Source organism: Crinia signifera, chromosome 7, assembly GCF_055691185.1.
Source record: "Crinia signifera chromosome 7, ASM5569118v1, whole genome shotgun sequence".
NCBI classification, from domain to species: Eukaryota; Metazoa; Chordata; class Amphibia; order Anura; family Myobatrachidae; genus Crinia; species Crinia signifera.
Genome location: NC_139223.1, coordinates 192,102,427 through 192,118,002, shown reverse-complemented (window position 1 = coordinate 192,118,002; position 15,576 = coordinate 192,102,427). Strand labels below are relative to the sequence as shown.

The 15,576-nt window shown below is 47.0% G+C and overlaps 1 protein-coding gene across 1 annotated transcript in view; it reads right to left on the bottom strand.

Annotated features, from left to right (window-relative positions):
- Positions 1-9,283: 9,283 nt before the first annotated feature.
- LOC146020994 (intelectin-1-like) overlaps positions 9,284-15,576 on the bottom strand; it is a 40,349-nt gene continuing 34,056 nt past the window's right edge. Inside the window, exons 7-8 of the mRNA XM_083154747.1 lie at positions 12,975-13,081; positions 9,284-10,100 (exon numbers count right to left, since the gene is read on the bottom strand). Of these exons, the coding sequence (XP_083010873.1) occupies positions 9,948-10,100; positions 12,975-13,081 (260 nt within the window). The 3' untranslated portion in view covers positions 9,284-9,947. The remainder of the gene's footprint in view (positions 10,101-12,974; positions 13,082-15,576) is intronic.

Sequence of the window (15,576 nt, the reverse complement as noted above, 5' to 3'; positions counted from 1 at the left end):
ATGTGGTGTGGGTCACACTTGAATGCTGGTAATGTCCGTCATCCTTACCTACCACACATCACTGGGCGGTTTCCGACTCGTAACCTAATACAGGGGTAGATTTATTAACATTCGATCAGGGGCATATGCTCTATCCCCGTGCGCTAAGACAGGGGATAGCACTTCCCCTGATCTATCACACCCGCGATGTCGGTGTTTAGGGTGCGGCGCTATGGGGGAGGAGGGCTAACGCATATTCGGTATTTTAAATGAGGCTCATACCTTATTTATGAAGGGTCCGGGTTGCCGCGTGCTCTTCCATTAACGTGCAGTGCATAGCGCCAGAATTTTCTGAGTGTTCTGTCTCCCCGGCGCCTGCTGGTCCCCGCCGTCAAATGGATGTATGTGCTGGTACACATCGCAAGACCAGGTAACCGGCGCATGCGCAGAACTTGGCAGCAGGGGAAGCGCACATCCGTTATGGGAGGAAGCGTATCCCCGTCGGCTGGGGATAACGCACTCCCATAACAGATGCAAGACACATAGTAAATTCAGGAGAAGAGCGGCGCCGCTTAGCCACGATAAAGTGGTGAAGCGAAAGGGGGCACACAAGGAACGGTATGGCCACATTAAGAAATCTACACCACAGTCGGCAAGCTTCATATCAAACGAGCCTTGACCGTCAACTCGCCAGATACTAGTTAACTATTACGTTTTCCCCAATATATAAAAACTTATAAGACAGCCCTGCAACCCATCTTCCATTATTCAGGCACTGAGAAAATGTACAAAATGACACGAATATGTTTTCTAAAACCTAGGTTTAATAAATTAATAGGTGCATGCCAGATGAAAAATACAAAAATACATTTAAAAACTGAACATTGCAGCATGAACTGCGTCACACAAAAGTGTCGGTAAACATTATAAAAACTCAGGCTCTTGTTTTTTTTTTTAAACTTGCAAAATTAAAAAAACAAAAAAAGGTGGACGACAATAGAAAATGATCAAAGGAAAACTCCAATGCAAATGTCATCAAAGAGCAACCGTTTCACAAACTCATTATCCTAATCGGATTATGCGGAACATAAAAGCCAGAATCACAATAATCTTGCACTAGGGGGAAAACATGCTGCTTTACAGTCACGACCCGTGTAGTTAGAGGATATCTCTGTAAGGAAAGCTCCGACAAAAACGGAGGCGTACATGCAGCCATTTACAATTCTTGTTACTCTGTAAACACTGAGCAGTAACAGCAGAGCAGACATTACTGCACAATGGCACTGATTGCCACAGTTTAAACAATTCTAAAACATTTGCTTCATTTCTGTTCTGCGAATACAAGAAAAATGCGCTTTTAATGTCCCTCAAGCCTCAGTTATGTGGCTAGCTTCTAATGGACTCCACGATCGTGGATATTGGTCCAGGCCACGAATATGTCAATCTCTGGGAAGCAACTGCTACCTCAGAGATTACTTTATTGAACGGACAGGCTGCAAGATAATAAATACGGCCTCCGCAAACTGCTTCATGCTTCAGTGATGTTTCCAGTTGAAATAATTCATTCTCGTAAATGTTGGCTCACTCCACAAAATGGCCGCCCCACCGCGCTTTAATATGACAAAGTTGGCTGTAACAGATCACTTTCTATGCAATAGAACAATCCTTCATTTCTACGCAACGGAACAATCCTTCATTCTCCGGAAATACTGTTTTTTTTATTTCTTTTATCTTGATATCTCGTTCAAAATAAAATGTCTTCGTTTTTGATGAGCATTTCCACCACTAGCCTCTGATAGCGGATGTCATTGAGCGCTGCCATGGCGTCTAGCTCTGGGGCGCGCATGAGAGTCGGCCCGAACACGATGCCAAGGTTCTCCGCGTTAATTAAGTTGTCCTTCTCTTGAAGAGTTACCCTGCGGGCAGTAGCGCACGCAGGGGGGGTTTCTGAGTACCCAGAAAACCTCCAGGAGTCTAAGGGCCCTAGACTGAAAGCTGAGGGTCCCCTCTTTCCATGGGTACAAGAATTAAAAAAATCGGCCCTTGGGAACCGGAGATATCAGACTTCAAACCAGTGGTCCCCATCCAAGCCTGTTAATTGTTTTTCCCAGTCAGATATTTCAGGTTTTGTCTGACTTAGAGTTTTTCTGAGGATATGTTCCAAAAGCTGGGACTCTCCCCCTTTGATGGACATTAGTAGCTTGTCTCTACTGTTCCCAGAACCAGAGATATCAGCCTTCCAGCAGCTGGTTACTGCTCCAGCTCCACACACCTGGTATGTAGTTTTATAAACTCGTTGGCAGATTGCTCTGCCTCCTGAACTCTGATCCCCTAGTCCCCAATACCATTAAAATCTAAGAAATCTATTTTCGGGAACTGGAGATATCTGCAGTCAAGCAAGCTGTCTTCCCACCAGAAAATTATGAATAATAAGCCCACTCCACTATATATGTTTATTATTATTATTATTATTATTATTTATATACATTTGAACTATCTATAATACTTTAACTGACCCGGCATATACTGGGTCACCTAAGTGTCCATCTCCGTGCTTTGCTCCGCCCCTCTGGAAACCCCCTTCTGAAAATCCTGCGTTTGCCCCTGTGACCAGTGTGATTTTTTTTTTTCATATGGGAGCCAATGGGTTTTTTTTCTCCCTTGTGGGGTCCAATGTGTTTTTCTCTGTGGGGGTCTGACGGTGTGCCTTGGCAATTTTAGAATCTTGTCTGGTGTGCCGGGAGGTAAAAAGGTTGAAAATCACTTATATAGTCAGATCGCTAGTTAGAAGTAGCCATGGAATCACTACGTGTGTATGGGCTTTAAGCGGTAAATTTTACTAAAGCTTCTAAAAACTAAAAGAAGTTGCCCATGGCAACCAATCAGGTTCCCTATCACAAATATTGATATACAGTACAAGCCACCTGCGCTCAGAAAAAATGGGGTACCAAACCCAACAGAAATATTTAGACACAAAATAGTCTATACCGGCTTTACATCGTTTAAGTAAAAAATAGAGTACTTGTGTAGTTTCACGGTGGCAGGCTATGCTACGTTTTCAGTGGAGGCTAAGCTACATTATTAGCGTAGCCCAACAGCTGCCTAGCGTAGTCAGCATAGTGACTCCGTGGCAGCCCTGCGTAGTCAACGTAGTGTCCCCGTCAGGCGGCGTAGTCATGTACTGTCCCCGGAAGCTGCAGCTCTGTCCCCGGCGTCCCTGGCAAGCCTAGTGAGCGCCTTTCACAAAGCGCCAGTAACTGCTAGATCCCCTGCGCTGGCGGATGCCATCTGTCTGAGACGCAGGAGCATCTCAGACGCTTGTGTGTCTCAGTAATTATTGCGGCAGGGTTCGGCAACCCTGTATGAGCGTCTCCTGCACAAAGGGGGGGTGCTGTGCACAAGTGCGTCTCATGCACAATAAAGGACGCATAGTGCTCCATGTTACATTTTGGCAAATGCCTCCATTTCAAACCCCCACTATCCATGCCAGCCCGAAGCGTGGCGAGCGTAGCGAGCCCTGCGAAGGGACACGGTACGCTTCCTCCCAACTTGTATATCCACGTTGGCCTGGAGTTGATTTTATAAAGTGTGGCGAGCACAGCGAGTCACCGAGCCCAAAGCGTGGCGAGCGGACACGGATTACTTGCCGTGTATTCCTCGTCCCCTCACAGGGCTCACTGCGCTCGCCACACTTTATAAAATCAACTCCACGCCGACGTGGATAGTGGGGGTATGAACAAGTTGGGAGGATGCGTTCCTTGTCCCCTCGTGGGACTTACTACGCTCGCCACGCTTCAGGCTGCCGTGGATAGTGGAGGTGTTTCAGGAACACATTCACACCTGTCATGTCAGGCAGGTTAAAATGGTCAATGGTTCCCACACAATGTAATAAGCGCAGACTGACTACACTAACTATGTAAGCTCCGGCTGGCCGCCAACGGGCAGGAAAACGACGCTGATACTGACAGGGATGCTGACTACGCTGGCTGCGGGAAAACTACGCTGATACGGAAAGGGACGCTACACTAACTACGTAACTGCCACCATGAAACTACACAAGTACCAAAAAAGTTTTGGGATCCACCATAAGACTGTTAGGACCCGGGGACCCGTGGGTACACGGACTGACGCAGGTCAGGTGACCGCACGGGATCCCCGGCGTCCGTTACCTGATTTGGGAGATCCCCAGGCGGCACCTAGCAGAGGGGCAGGCAGGCTGGTGTCCAGTTCTGCGGCGCCTGGTCGCCGGACAGGCCTGGGTTGCTTAGCAACCAGGCCGGCGCGCAGCTTCCGGGAGTTCTCAGGAACTCCCGGCCGGTTGCTATGCAACCGTTTGACGCTGAGCAGCGCAGCAATTTGTCCTGGCTGTTGCTAAGTTGCCAGGACACTTCCTTACTCGTGCTCAGCCAGCTGCCGGCATGTTCATCATTAGGGGCTGGTCAGCTGACTGCCCTGCCATTAATCCAGATCCTCCTCCTAAGGGGGCTGGACAGGATGTCTGATGCCGGTCATAATCATCCTGTGCCACATGCAGGATTGTTCCTGGGACGTGCTGCTGATACATTTCTGCATGAGCCTGCTTCACTTGCAAACATCTTTAGACAACTATCTTCCTGCTGCGGTTAGGTTGCTCTTTTGTGCATGTCAGTTGCAGAGCGGAGGTTGGGCATTATTCCTCCTTTTGGTTGGTGTAGGGTTGAACCCCTTAAAGTTGTGCTAGGAACAACTTTACAGTGTGCGACAAGGTCGCTTGGTTTTGGTTGCGACAGGGTCGCTTGGCTTTGGTTGAGACAGAGTCGCTGTATTTACATTATCATTATTTCGGTACTCCTATGTTTATTTATCCTTTTTAGTCGGGGTTATTAGTTTAGTCAGATTTCCTCTTGGACCTATCTCTGGCGGTCACCACAAGCTTGTCTCCCCTTAACACCTGGCTGCACCGGAGCTAGGGCGGGATTAACTCGTCCTTTCAGACGTGGCGGTTATAGGCGAAGCCTAGCGTCCTGCAGACGGTGGTCACCAGTCAGAGAAGGCCAATAGAGCCAGTGTTGAGGTTAATGGGACCGTCCAGTCTGGGCGGCAGTTTGGTATGATCCAGGGAGTAACTACTAAGACATAGTTGCCTACTCTCCTGGGAAGGCTGGGAGTCTCCTGAAAATGCCTGAACCTTCCCACAATCCCCCTGTCATTGCATACAAGCTGGGTTGGAAATTTATGTTATTGTGGCCCTGCCCCCTGCGCCACTCTGTTGGGATTGTGCTCACAGGTATCCTGCTGTCGGTCTTCTGTGGCAGAATCTGAGTATCATCCCATTCACACTAATGTCCTCCACATAATGATTTGTGATTTGTTAACTGTCTTTATATATAGACATAATGGGGGAAATTTACCAATACGAAAAACCTAGTTTTTCGTATTGGAATTTCCCCTACGACTGCATACGACTGTTTCAGTCGTATGCAAAGTCATGTTCCGGAGGGGAATGTACAAAGCAGTCAGATACGACTGCTTTGTAACCCTCCGATGTCGTAGGAATTCGTATTAGTGGCACTTATATACGGCCGCTAATACGAATTCGTACAGGCAGTCTGTCGTATATGCGTGGGTGTTTTACACCAATTAGCAGCCGTATTATCAGTACGGCTGCTTAGTAAATCAGGAACCACCATTCTTTGTCGTATTCTATCGATGGTGTAGACATTCGTATTTGTAAATACAAATACGAATGTTCCATCTTTAGGAATACGAATAAATCCCGAAAATACAAATGTGTAAAAAATAGGTGTATTTCTGCCAACGAATACACCTATTTTTACGAATCCATTTTGGTAAATTTCCCCCAATATGTATATACACTACTTAAAAGCCTATTAAAATGATGGTTTATGCAATGTACTTTCACATTGAGCTGTGACAGTTCTTACTTTCACTTTGAGCTGTGACCTTTTTTAGCCCAGAAATGCTCCACCCTACCCCCAGACCCTATCTGCTCCTACCTCCAATCTCTGTCTTCACAGCTCACTCTCTCCATATCCAGCAAGTGTCCTAGAAAGTGTCCTTGCAAAAATGGCTTTAATTTTTTTTGTTATGAAATCTTTTAGCACACAAAGGAGTAATTGGGTCCGTTGAGTGGCCTCTAGTGGCCACTGGCAGTACTTCACCTTATAGAGGTGAGGAGAGTTTGCCTTTTAGATAGATGATCAGAAATGGGTTCTTGTTAATTATGTTTTATTATTTGGTTGTGAACAACAAAGCATTGTATATGTCAGGAATTTGGCCCAGAGATGACTATAGGGCCCTACATACGCAGAGATGTGTGCTAGAGATACATAACGGGAGATTCAGCACAAGAGATTTCACTCTTTCAGAAAATGGGCAGTATTCAACGTGAAAATTCTCCGTGCATGGCGAGAGATTTTTTCTCTCGCCATGCACTGCCCTGTTCCGGAAGGCTCGCTGCCACTCCTGCTCCCACTATTCAATGTGGTTAAGACTCGCCACCACTCGCGGCGAGTCTTAACCCCTGCAGCGGACGAGCGTCCGCGGCAGGGAGCCGGGGGACGGTGGCAGCCAGGGAGATTAAAGTCTCCCTGGCTGCCCCAGAACATATGTGGAGGGGAGGTGGGCTCCCCGGGACCCAGTATTCACTGCACCCGATCGTGCATATGTAATGATCGGATGCAGTGAATATATGAATATCTAATGAGCGGCTCGAGAGTTCCAGACCCCTGCCGGCTGCTCTGTGTAAAAAAAAAAAAAAAAAAAAGTGATTTTTTTTTTTATTAATATTAAATATATATTCATGTGCTATAAGCACATTAATAAAAATAACATGCCCCTTCGCTGAAAAAAGTCCAGATTTTTTTACACCAAAATTTAAAAAAAAAAAAACCTTTTAGTTTAAAAGTTCACATTCCAGTTCTCCATGAAAAGATGGAGAATTGCTACACGGAGAGACACGGCGAAAATCACTTAAAAAGACGGCGAAAATATCACATTGAATAGGGTGGTTCACTTTTGGAGAGCAAAATGCTCCTTCCAACGCGAAAACAGCACAAACTCGCCATAAAACAAGGCAAATTTTTCTCATTGAATACTGGCCAATGAGCCGCATACAGAGAGATTTGTGTCAGAGATTCATAATGGGAGATTCAGCACGGGAGATTTCAAATCTGTCACAACTGCCACAGAAAGTGAAGTAAAACAATGCACTTCATCACAAAAATAATGTTATATGGTATAGACATCTACCACATAAATAATGTATTCTTTAAAAAGTGTTCTTTCACCTCCCCGCCAAAAAGTGGAAGACCATGTAAAATCACAGAGCGGGATGAACGACTGCTAAGTCACATGATGTGTACAAGTGGACATCTCTGTGCTGATTCATAAAGCTGAAGGGTTCCGATATTCCACTAGTATTAATGTAAGCACAAAAACTGCAGTGGGAGCTTAATGGAATGGGTTCCCATGGCCGAGCAGCTGCATACAAGCCTCACATCGCCAAGTCCAGATGGAGTGGAGTAAAGTGCACTGACGCTGGACTGTGGAGCAGGGGAAACATGTTCTGTGGAGTGACAAATCACTCTTCTCCATTTGCCAGTCAGGTGGCTGAGGGATAGATTTATTAAAGCAGCGCTAAACGCGCCGCTAAAACAGTTCCTGCTTCATCTTATTAGCGAGGCGAAGCAGGAGGGGACACCGACAAGATATGTCAACATCTTGCCGGCCGAAGCGGGGGAGTGCTAACTCCCCCCTCCGACGATGTCCCCTCCTGGAGACAGCGCATCATATAATACTGATGCACCGTCTCCGTCCCCCCGGGCCGGCTGACTGGGCATGCGCGGGATCTCGCTACTCTCGCGAGATCCCCAGCGCAGCTCAGAGCCAGCAGCAGGGACAGCCCTGTCCCTGCTGAAGGCATAGGGCATCGCCGCCTGCAGCTGTCGAAGTCGATAGCTGCAGGCGGCGGAACGGTCAGCGATGCTGACCGTTCATAAATCAGGCAGGAGCGCACTACGAAATATCGTAGCTGCGCTATGCCTCCTGCCCCACACAGCCGCCAAAGTACCCGCTCAGCGGGTTTCATAGATCAGGGGAAGCTCTATCCCCTGCCATTAGGCACAGGGATAGCACATATCCCCCTGATCATCAGTTCATAAATCTACCCCTGAGTTTGGCGGATGCTGGGAGAATGCTACCTGTTAGGGTAGTGGAGGCCCACGTGCAGACTCCGGGCCAGAAACACGAAGTTTCAAAAGTGATCAAATGGAGAGTGATAAGCAACGAGACAATCAGCTCCTAACTTCCATGTCACAGAATGTCAGGTAGGAGCTGATTGGTTGGTTGTTTATCACTCTCCATTTTATCACTTTTGAAGTTTAGTGCATCTGGCCCTATATCTGGACCCCCTCCTCTCTAGCCAGCAGCGCTGTAGCTGCTGGGCATTAGGGTCTGGGCCTTATCCCAGGGATTTGCTTACTGCTCATGTGGAAAAAAAAATGGCGGGAAAATTGTCCTAGGGATTTCTGCAGCATCGCTGCTGCTGACGCGGGACTCCAGATGGTATGTATCGAAAAAAATAGGTGCATTGTGCGCGGCATGGGCCCCCTGGACCACGGGGCCGTTTTGTGCACTGCACCCATTATAAATACTCCGAGAGAGGTGGAAGCTGTCACAGCTGCAAAAGGGGGAACCAATTTCATATATGGGCATTTTAATACAATATCATTACAATCCTTGTTAGTGTAATGGCCAGGCGTCCGAATACTTTGTCCATATGAAGTCCCCTCTTAAAATGATACAAAGACTAATTTCACTAATAACGTGATAATATTGTACATCGTTAAATTATAGATTTGTAAATGTTTAGGGACAATCCACTGGGAGTTTGGTACACTAAAATAAATATTACTGATTTCCTACGGTAAATGTATAATTAACCCTTTGAGTGCCAACGTTGCTGTGAGCGAGCCTCAAAATATCCACTAGAAATACCAGCGCTGCTCAATTGCAACGGTTCTTTTAGTATAAATAAATACAAATACAGCCAAGTCAATTCATTGAAGTTTAGTTATATATTGCACCCAAAGAACAGTCATGAGCGGCGCTGGCATTTTTCATGGATATTTTGAGGCTCGCTCACAGCAATGTTGGCACTCAAAGGGTTAATTATACATTTACCGTAGGAAATCAGTAATATTTATGCCGGCCCAGCAGATCTGCTTGCCTGCAGTCCCGACTCCCGGCGCTCCGCCTGCTGCTGCTAATGAAAAATAGCCCTAACAAAATGTCCACCCCCTTACAGCAGACAGGAGGAGCCATTTTGTTGTAGGCAAGTAGATTTGCAGGCCCTGTAGACCTGGCAGCGTCAAGCGGATGGATGAGTGAGGGTAAACTTTACTGGGGAAGATGGGGTGGGGGACGATGAGGGGGTTGGGATCGCTGCCTAAATTTTCCGGTACGAGGGGCATATTTTGTTGTTATACTAGTGATTATACAAGATACACTGAAGACATGCAATTCAAAGTCTTTGCCTTATACATATTATAATTTATTGGTTCACTGCCAACTGCACTTTACAAAGAATGTTTAATCATACATTTAGGGCCAGGCCGAGGGTATTAATCAAAAATCCACGGGGTAAATTTGCTAAGAATGGAGTTCTATTGAAGATAGGAAGTTGCCCATAGCAACCAAAGAGATGCTATATATTTATATTCTAGAAGGTGCTAAATTATAGCTTTAGTAGTAATAACAAAGTAGAATATGATTGGTTGCTATAGGCAACATCCCATCTTCAATAGAATTCCCATCTTAGTAAATGTATCCCTAGGTTTGGAATGGAATTCTAGCTCTGATTTTATTGTAATTCTATAAAAAAATATCATTTCCTTTCTGTTCACAAATGTTTCTGTATTTACACAAATGTTTCTGTATTTATCCAATATTAAAGTTAGTCAGCGGGATCAGCGGTAGAAGATCAGTACGGCAGCCTCAATCATTTCCTTGCTACTACTCCATATAGTGTGCGTGCCAACTCCATCCCAGTCAAATGCTGTGAAGTCTCCGCACTGCCTGGGGTCCGCCTCAGGAATGTAGCCACCTCCACCAATGCAGTACTGTAACATAACACACAGATTCATATTTAGAACGTTAAGGTAGAAAAAAAAAAAAAGTGCTGCACTACCGTCTAGCAGCATTAAGCAGGATCTAAGGGCACCCTGAGTGCTCCTCCTCCGCTATTCCATTCAGTAAATACCTGTGAGCAGGGTATGTGTGGTAGGGGCAAAAAATTGGTGGACATATAATGGCATGCTGGAGAAAATGTAATGTGTAGGGGTGCTGCATGTGAGGTGGCATGCAAGAGAAAAGCTAGCAGGCAAAACAAGGCAAGCTAGAGAAAAGCTGGTGGGAAGATGGCATGTGAGGAAATAGCTGGGCAGCAGGCATGTGAAGTAAAAGCTGGTGGGCAGGTGGCGCATGTGAGGGAAAAGCTGGTGGGCAGGTGGCGCATGTGAGGGAAAAGCTGGTGGGCAGGTGGCATGTGAGGGAAAAGCTGGTGGGCAGGTGGCATGTGAGGGAAAAGCTGGTGGGCAGGTGGCATGTGAGGGAAAAGCTGGTGGGCAGGTGGCATGTGAGGGAAAAGCTGGTGGGCAGGTGGCATGTGAGGGAAAAGCTGGTGGGCAGGTGGCATGTGAGGGAAAAGCTGGTGGGCAGGTGGCATGTGAGGGAAAAGCTGGTGGGCAGGTGGCATGTGAGGGAAAAGCTGGTGGGCAGGTGGCATGTGAGGGAAAAGCTGGTGGGCAGGTGGCATGTGAGGGAAAAGCTGGTGGGCAGGTGGCATGTGAGGGAAAAGCTGGTGGGCAGGTGGCATGTGAGGGAAAAGCTGGTGGGCAGGTGGCATGTGAGGGAAAAGCTGGTGGGCAGGTGGCATGTGAGGGAAAAGCTGGTGGGCAGGTGGCATGTGAGGGAAAAGCTGGTGGGCAGGTGGCATGTGAGGGAAAAGCTGGTGGGCAGGTGGCATGTGAGGGAAAAGCTGGTGGGCAGGTGGCATGTGAGGGAAAAGCTGGTGGGCAGGTGACATGTGAGGGAAAAGTCACACTGAGGGCCTGATTCTTGTTCACCCGCAAAAACAAATTATTTCTCTAATGGACCAAACCATGCTGCACTGCAGGTGGGGCAGATGTAACATGTGCAGAGAGAGTTATATTTGGGTGGGGTTTGTACTTCAAACTGACATCTATATCGCAGTGTAAAAATAATGCAGCCAGTATTTACCCTGCACAGAAACAAAACACCCAAATCTAACTCTCTCTGTACATGTTACATCTACCCCACCTGCAGTGCACATGGTTTTGTCCATTAGAGAGAGAATTTGCATTTGCGAGTGCACCAAAATCAAGCCCTGAATGTAGAGCTGATGTCCACCAACTGGACATCATCACAAGCAACGTTATTAGTAAGGGGTGTCGAGAGATGAGGTTGTGTAGTTAAGGGCCACACTGCACTGCTTTGCCCGAGGGCCCCTAATGCTATTACACATACCTCATACTGGGTGACCCAAAATCATATAAAGGCATCCACTCTCAACTGGCAGGGAAGCCTGGCTACATGCCCACAACACTCCACCTGCCACTAGGAATGCTCATTGATTGCACAAAAATTAGGCCAGATGTATCAAGCTTCGAAAGTGATAAAATGGAGAGTGATAAACAGTTAGCTAATAAGCTTCTACCTGCCATGTCACAGACTGTTTGAAAATGGTCAGACAGGAGCTGATTGGTTGGTTGTTTATCACTCTCCATTTTATCACTTTTGAAGCTTGATACATCTGGCCTAAAGAGAGATCTGGCTCCACCACGGCATCCTCCACCATACACCTCAGAACTGGGCCCTTACGGTTCTATATGCCCCTTTAAGACCGCACATATTAACCGGTATATTACCGTTTTTTTACCGTTTCAAAACAGTTATATGTGCAGTGTGAAAGATCCAGAGCGAATTTACTGTTTTAGAATAACTGTTATTTTAAAACGGTAAAAAAGCAGGGTCCTACCCGTTTCAGACCCGTTTTTTTTTGCTGTCTGAAACGGTACCCAGTGAGCACTATTGGTCCCCAGCGCCATGCATATTAATGATCCGGACGCTCATTTCATGTGCGCATGTGTAATGAGCGGCCGGCTCATTAAATATGCACGGCGCTGGCTCAGAGGGGACCAGCTAATGCTCAGTGTACCCTGCCTCAGGTACCGGTGGTTGGGTACCTGTGATGTGTGCCCAGAAGCAGCGAAGTATGCAGTGTGTGACATTGCACAGCCCTCCTTACAGCAGCCCATACGCCTCCCTCCTGCCCGCCCCGGAAACTGCATTCTCGTTGCACACGATGTTCGCAGGCTGCGCTTCCCAGCTGGAAAACATGAGGAGAGGCTGCCGCGGTTCGTGTGGTTAGTGCTGGGGGACAGACAGCGGAGGAAACATGTGCTGCTGACACCGGGGATGGGAATAGGAGGATGGCCGATATTACTGTGCTGCTTCCCCGATTCTACCTGGATCGGAGAGAGACCTTCGGGACTACGGGTGTCTGCTGACCCGCAGAGCTGACACTCAGACCACCGGGAGCCATTCTAGTAGCAGGGGAGCCAGATTATATATATATACACCCAGGTGTGACATGTATTATATAACGCTGCCTGACTTCTGTAGTAACCTTTATTTACTAACCACTTCCATGTGCCAATGCCAGCTGATGCTGCCTTCACACCGCAAACCTGCTTTAGACCAGGTATTTACATGCGATGTGAAAGGGGTTAAACTTGCTCTGACCCGTTTTAAAAAAAAAAAAACTTTTAAATACCTGGTCTAAGCAGGTTTTGCGGTGTGAAAGCAGCATAATGTTATATTCACTCATAGGTCTATGTAATGTAAATCCTAACTTACAGTATTCACATGGTTAACTGGGAAAGTATCACAGGTGGTGAATGGCAGCAACTTACATGTTCCGAGTTACAACCATTGGTCACTTTCACTCCGGCACATAACGCCAGCGCTGCTTTCTCAGCGTTAAACACACGGAATTGGATAAAACCAGCAGTGATTTCATCTGCAAAACAGGGTTTAAGGTTAGATTATACAGTGTGAGAAATGCAGCTCACTATTATTTATACAATACCATCGGAACACACATAACAGCCACAACACACGGGAGGTTTACTGACAGTTCCAAATAGTAATAAAAGTACGGATTCTTACCCGTTAATACGCTTTCCTCTACTCCACCATGGCAGCTGCACTATGGGTTCTTCCCCTCATTAGGTAGTTCTGGAAAGGAAAAAAAGACACAACACTGCCCCTATATAAGGACCGCCCCTACAGAGGCTCAGTGTCTTGATTATCAGCTAATATGTATTCAATACTTTAAATTAACATCTTATATTGCATCATATATCCCAAGGGAGGGAATAATGCTGCCATGGTGGAGTAGAGGAAAGCGTATTAACGGGTAAGAATCCGTACTTTCCTCTACCTCCCCATGGCAGCTGCACTATGGGTGATACCATAGCAGTGTAAAAGAATAATTTTGGGTGGGGCCGAATAAGAGAATAATACCTGATGCTGAAGTAGGTTATAGTCACCTACATGCAGGTCCCCTAACTTTTCTCCTTCTATTTGGGAGTTTTTTTTTTTTTTTTTTTGTCCTTATATTACTGCGCTCAATATCTTCCTGCCTAGTTTTGCGTCACTGGAGGACTCGATATCCAAACTGTAATGTTTAGCAAACGTGTGGGCTGATGCCCAGCATGCCGCTTTACAAAGTTCTTCTAGGGAAGCTGCTCCCTTCCTGGCCCAGGAAGATCCTATGGCTCTGGTGGAGTGAGCTTTTAAACTCTGTGGCACTTCCTTGTTGTTTAGTCTGTAAGCTTCCCCTATACATGCCTTGATCCATCTGGCGATGGTAGTTTTTGTGGCTCCAAGCCCCTTATTCTTGCCCTCCGTTACTACGAAGAGCCTTTTTGTTCTCCTCCAGCTCTCAACCCTTTGCAGGTAAATGGTTAGCGCCCTTTTCACGTCTAGCGTGTGAAGCCTCCTTTCTTTCTCATTAGTTGGTTTTGCGCAGAAAGATGGTAGTACTATTTCTTGGTTGATGTGGAACGATGAGACTACCTTGGGCAGGAAGTGAGGGTTCGTCCTTAGAACCACTTTGTTCTCAAAAAAGTTCAGGAATGGCTCTTCTGCCCAGAGGGCCTGCAACTCCGATACCCTTCTTGTGGATGTTACTGCCACCAGAAATGCTACTTTGGTCGTTAGCCACTTCACCGGTACCTCTTCCAAAGGCTCGAAGGGGCTCTCGGTTAGCGTATTTAGCACTAAATTGAGATCCCATGGTGTGGTTGGGCTACGAAATTCTGGCCTTATCCTCTTGGATGCCTGTATGAACCTTTGTACATACTTGTCTTCTGCGATTCTCCTGTCTAGAATGGCGCCTAGCGCAGACACCTGGACTTTTAATGTACTAACTGATAACTTCTTATCCAGTCCCGACTGGAGGAAGTCAAGTACTGTCGGTATGGCCCTATGGTCCTTCCTCTGGGTTATACAGAACTGTGTGTATGTCTTCCAGATTCTATAGTATGTGCCTGATGTTGAGCTCTTCCTGGCTTTTAGCAAAGTCTTCACTACTTTAGAAGAGAAGCCCCTGTTTACCAGGGTTCTGGTTTCAGCAACCATGCCGCTAGGTTCCAGTCTCTGGGCTGATGTTGCGCATATCTTCCCTGCCATAGCAGGTCTTCTTGGTCCGGAAGTTTCCATGGCCCTGCTACCGCCATCCTGACTAGTTTCTGAAACCAGGCTCTCCTTGGCCATGTGGGCACAATGGTTATTACTGTTGCCTTTTCCTTCTGTATTTTGTTCAGTATCCTTGATATGACCGGGAAGGGTGGAAACACATACATCAGGCCTTGTCCCCACTGACACGTCAGTGCGTCCGTGTCCCAGGACCCTTCTTCCCAGTGTCTGGATATGAACTTCTCCACTTTCCTGTTGCTTCTGGTTGCCATGAGATCTATCCTTGGATAGCCCCATCTCTGAGCTATCTTTTCGAATACCCCTTGGGATAGTTCCCACTCCCCTGGGTTTATCTGCTTTCTGCTCAGGGCATCTGCTTGCTGGTTTTCTCTTCCTGCTATAAATACTGCCACGAGGCTGCTCGTCCAGGTTTCCGCCCAGTTCAGCACCATCGCTGCTGCTGTCATCATTGCCCTGCTCTTCGTACCTCCCTGCTTGTTGAGGTATGCTACTACTACTGCGTTGTCTGTTCTGATTATCACGTCTCTGTGATATAGCTGGGATTGGAAACACTGACACGCCTCCCTCACTGCGTTCATCTCCCTGATGTTCGAGTGGAGTGCACCTTCTTGCCTTGACCACTGTCCTTGGGCTGTTGCCCCCTCGCATACTGCCCCCCATCCTGCCATGCTGGCATCGGTTGTTATTAGCACCTGTTCTCCTGTGGTGAAGGACTTGCCTTGCCCCAGTCTTCCTCTTGACCCCCACCAGAGCAGGTCTTGCTTGGCACCTCTTGACAGTATGATCTTTTGT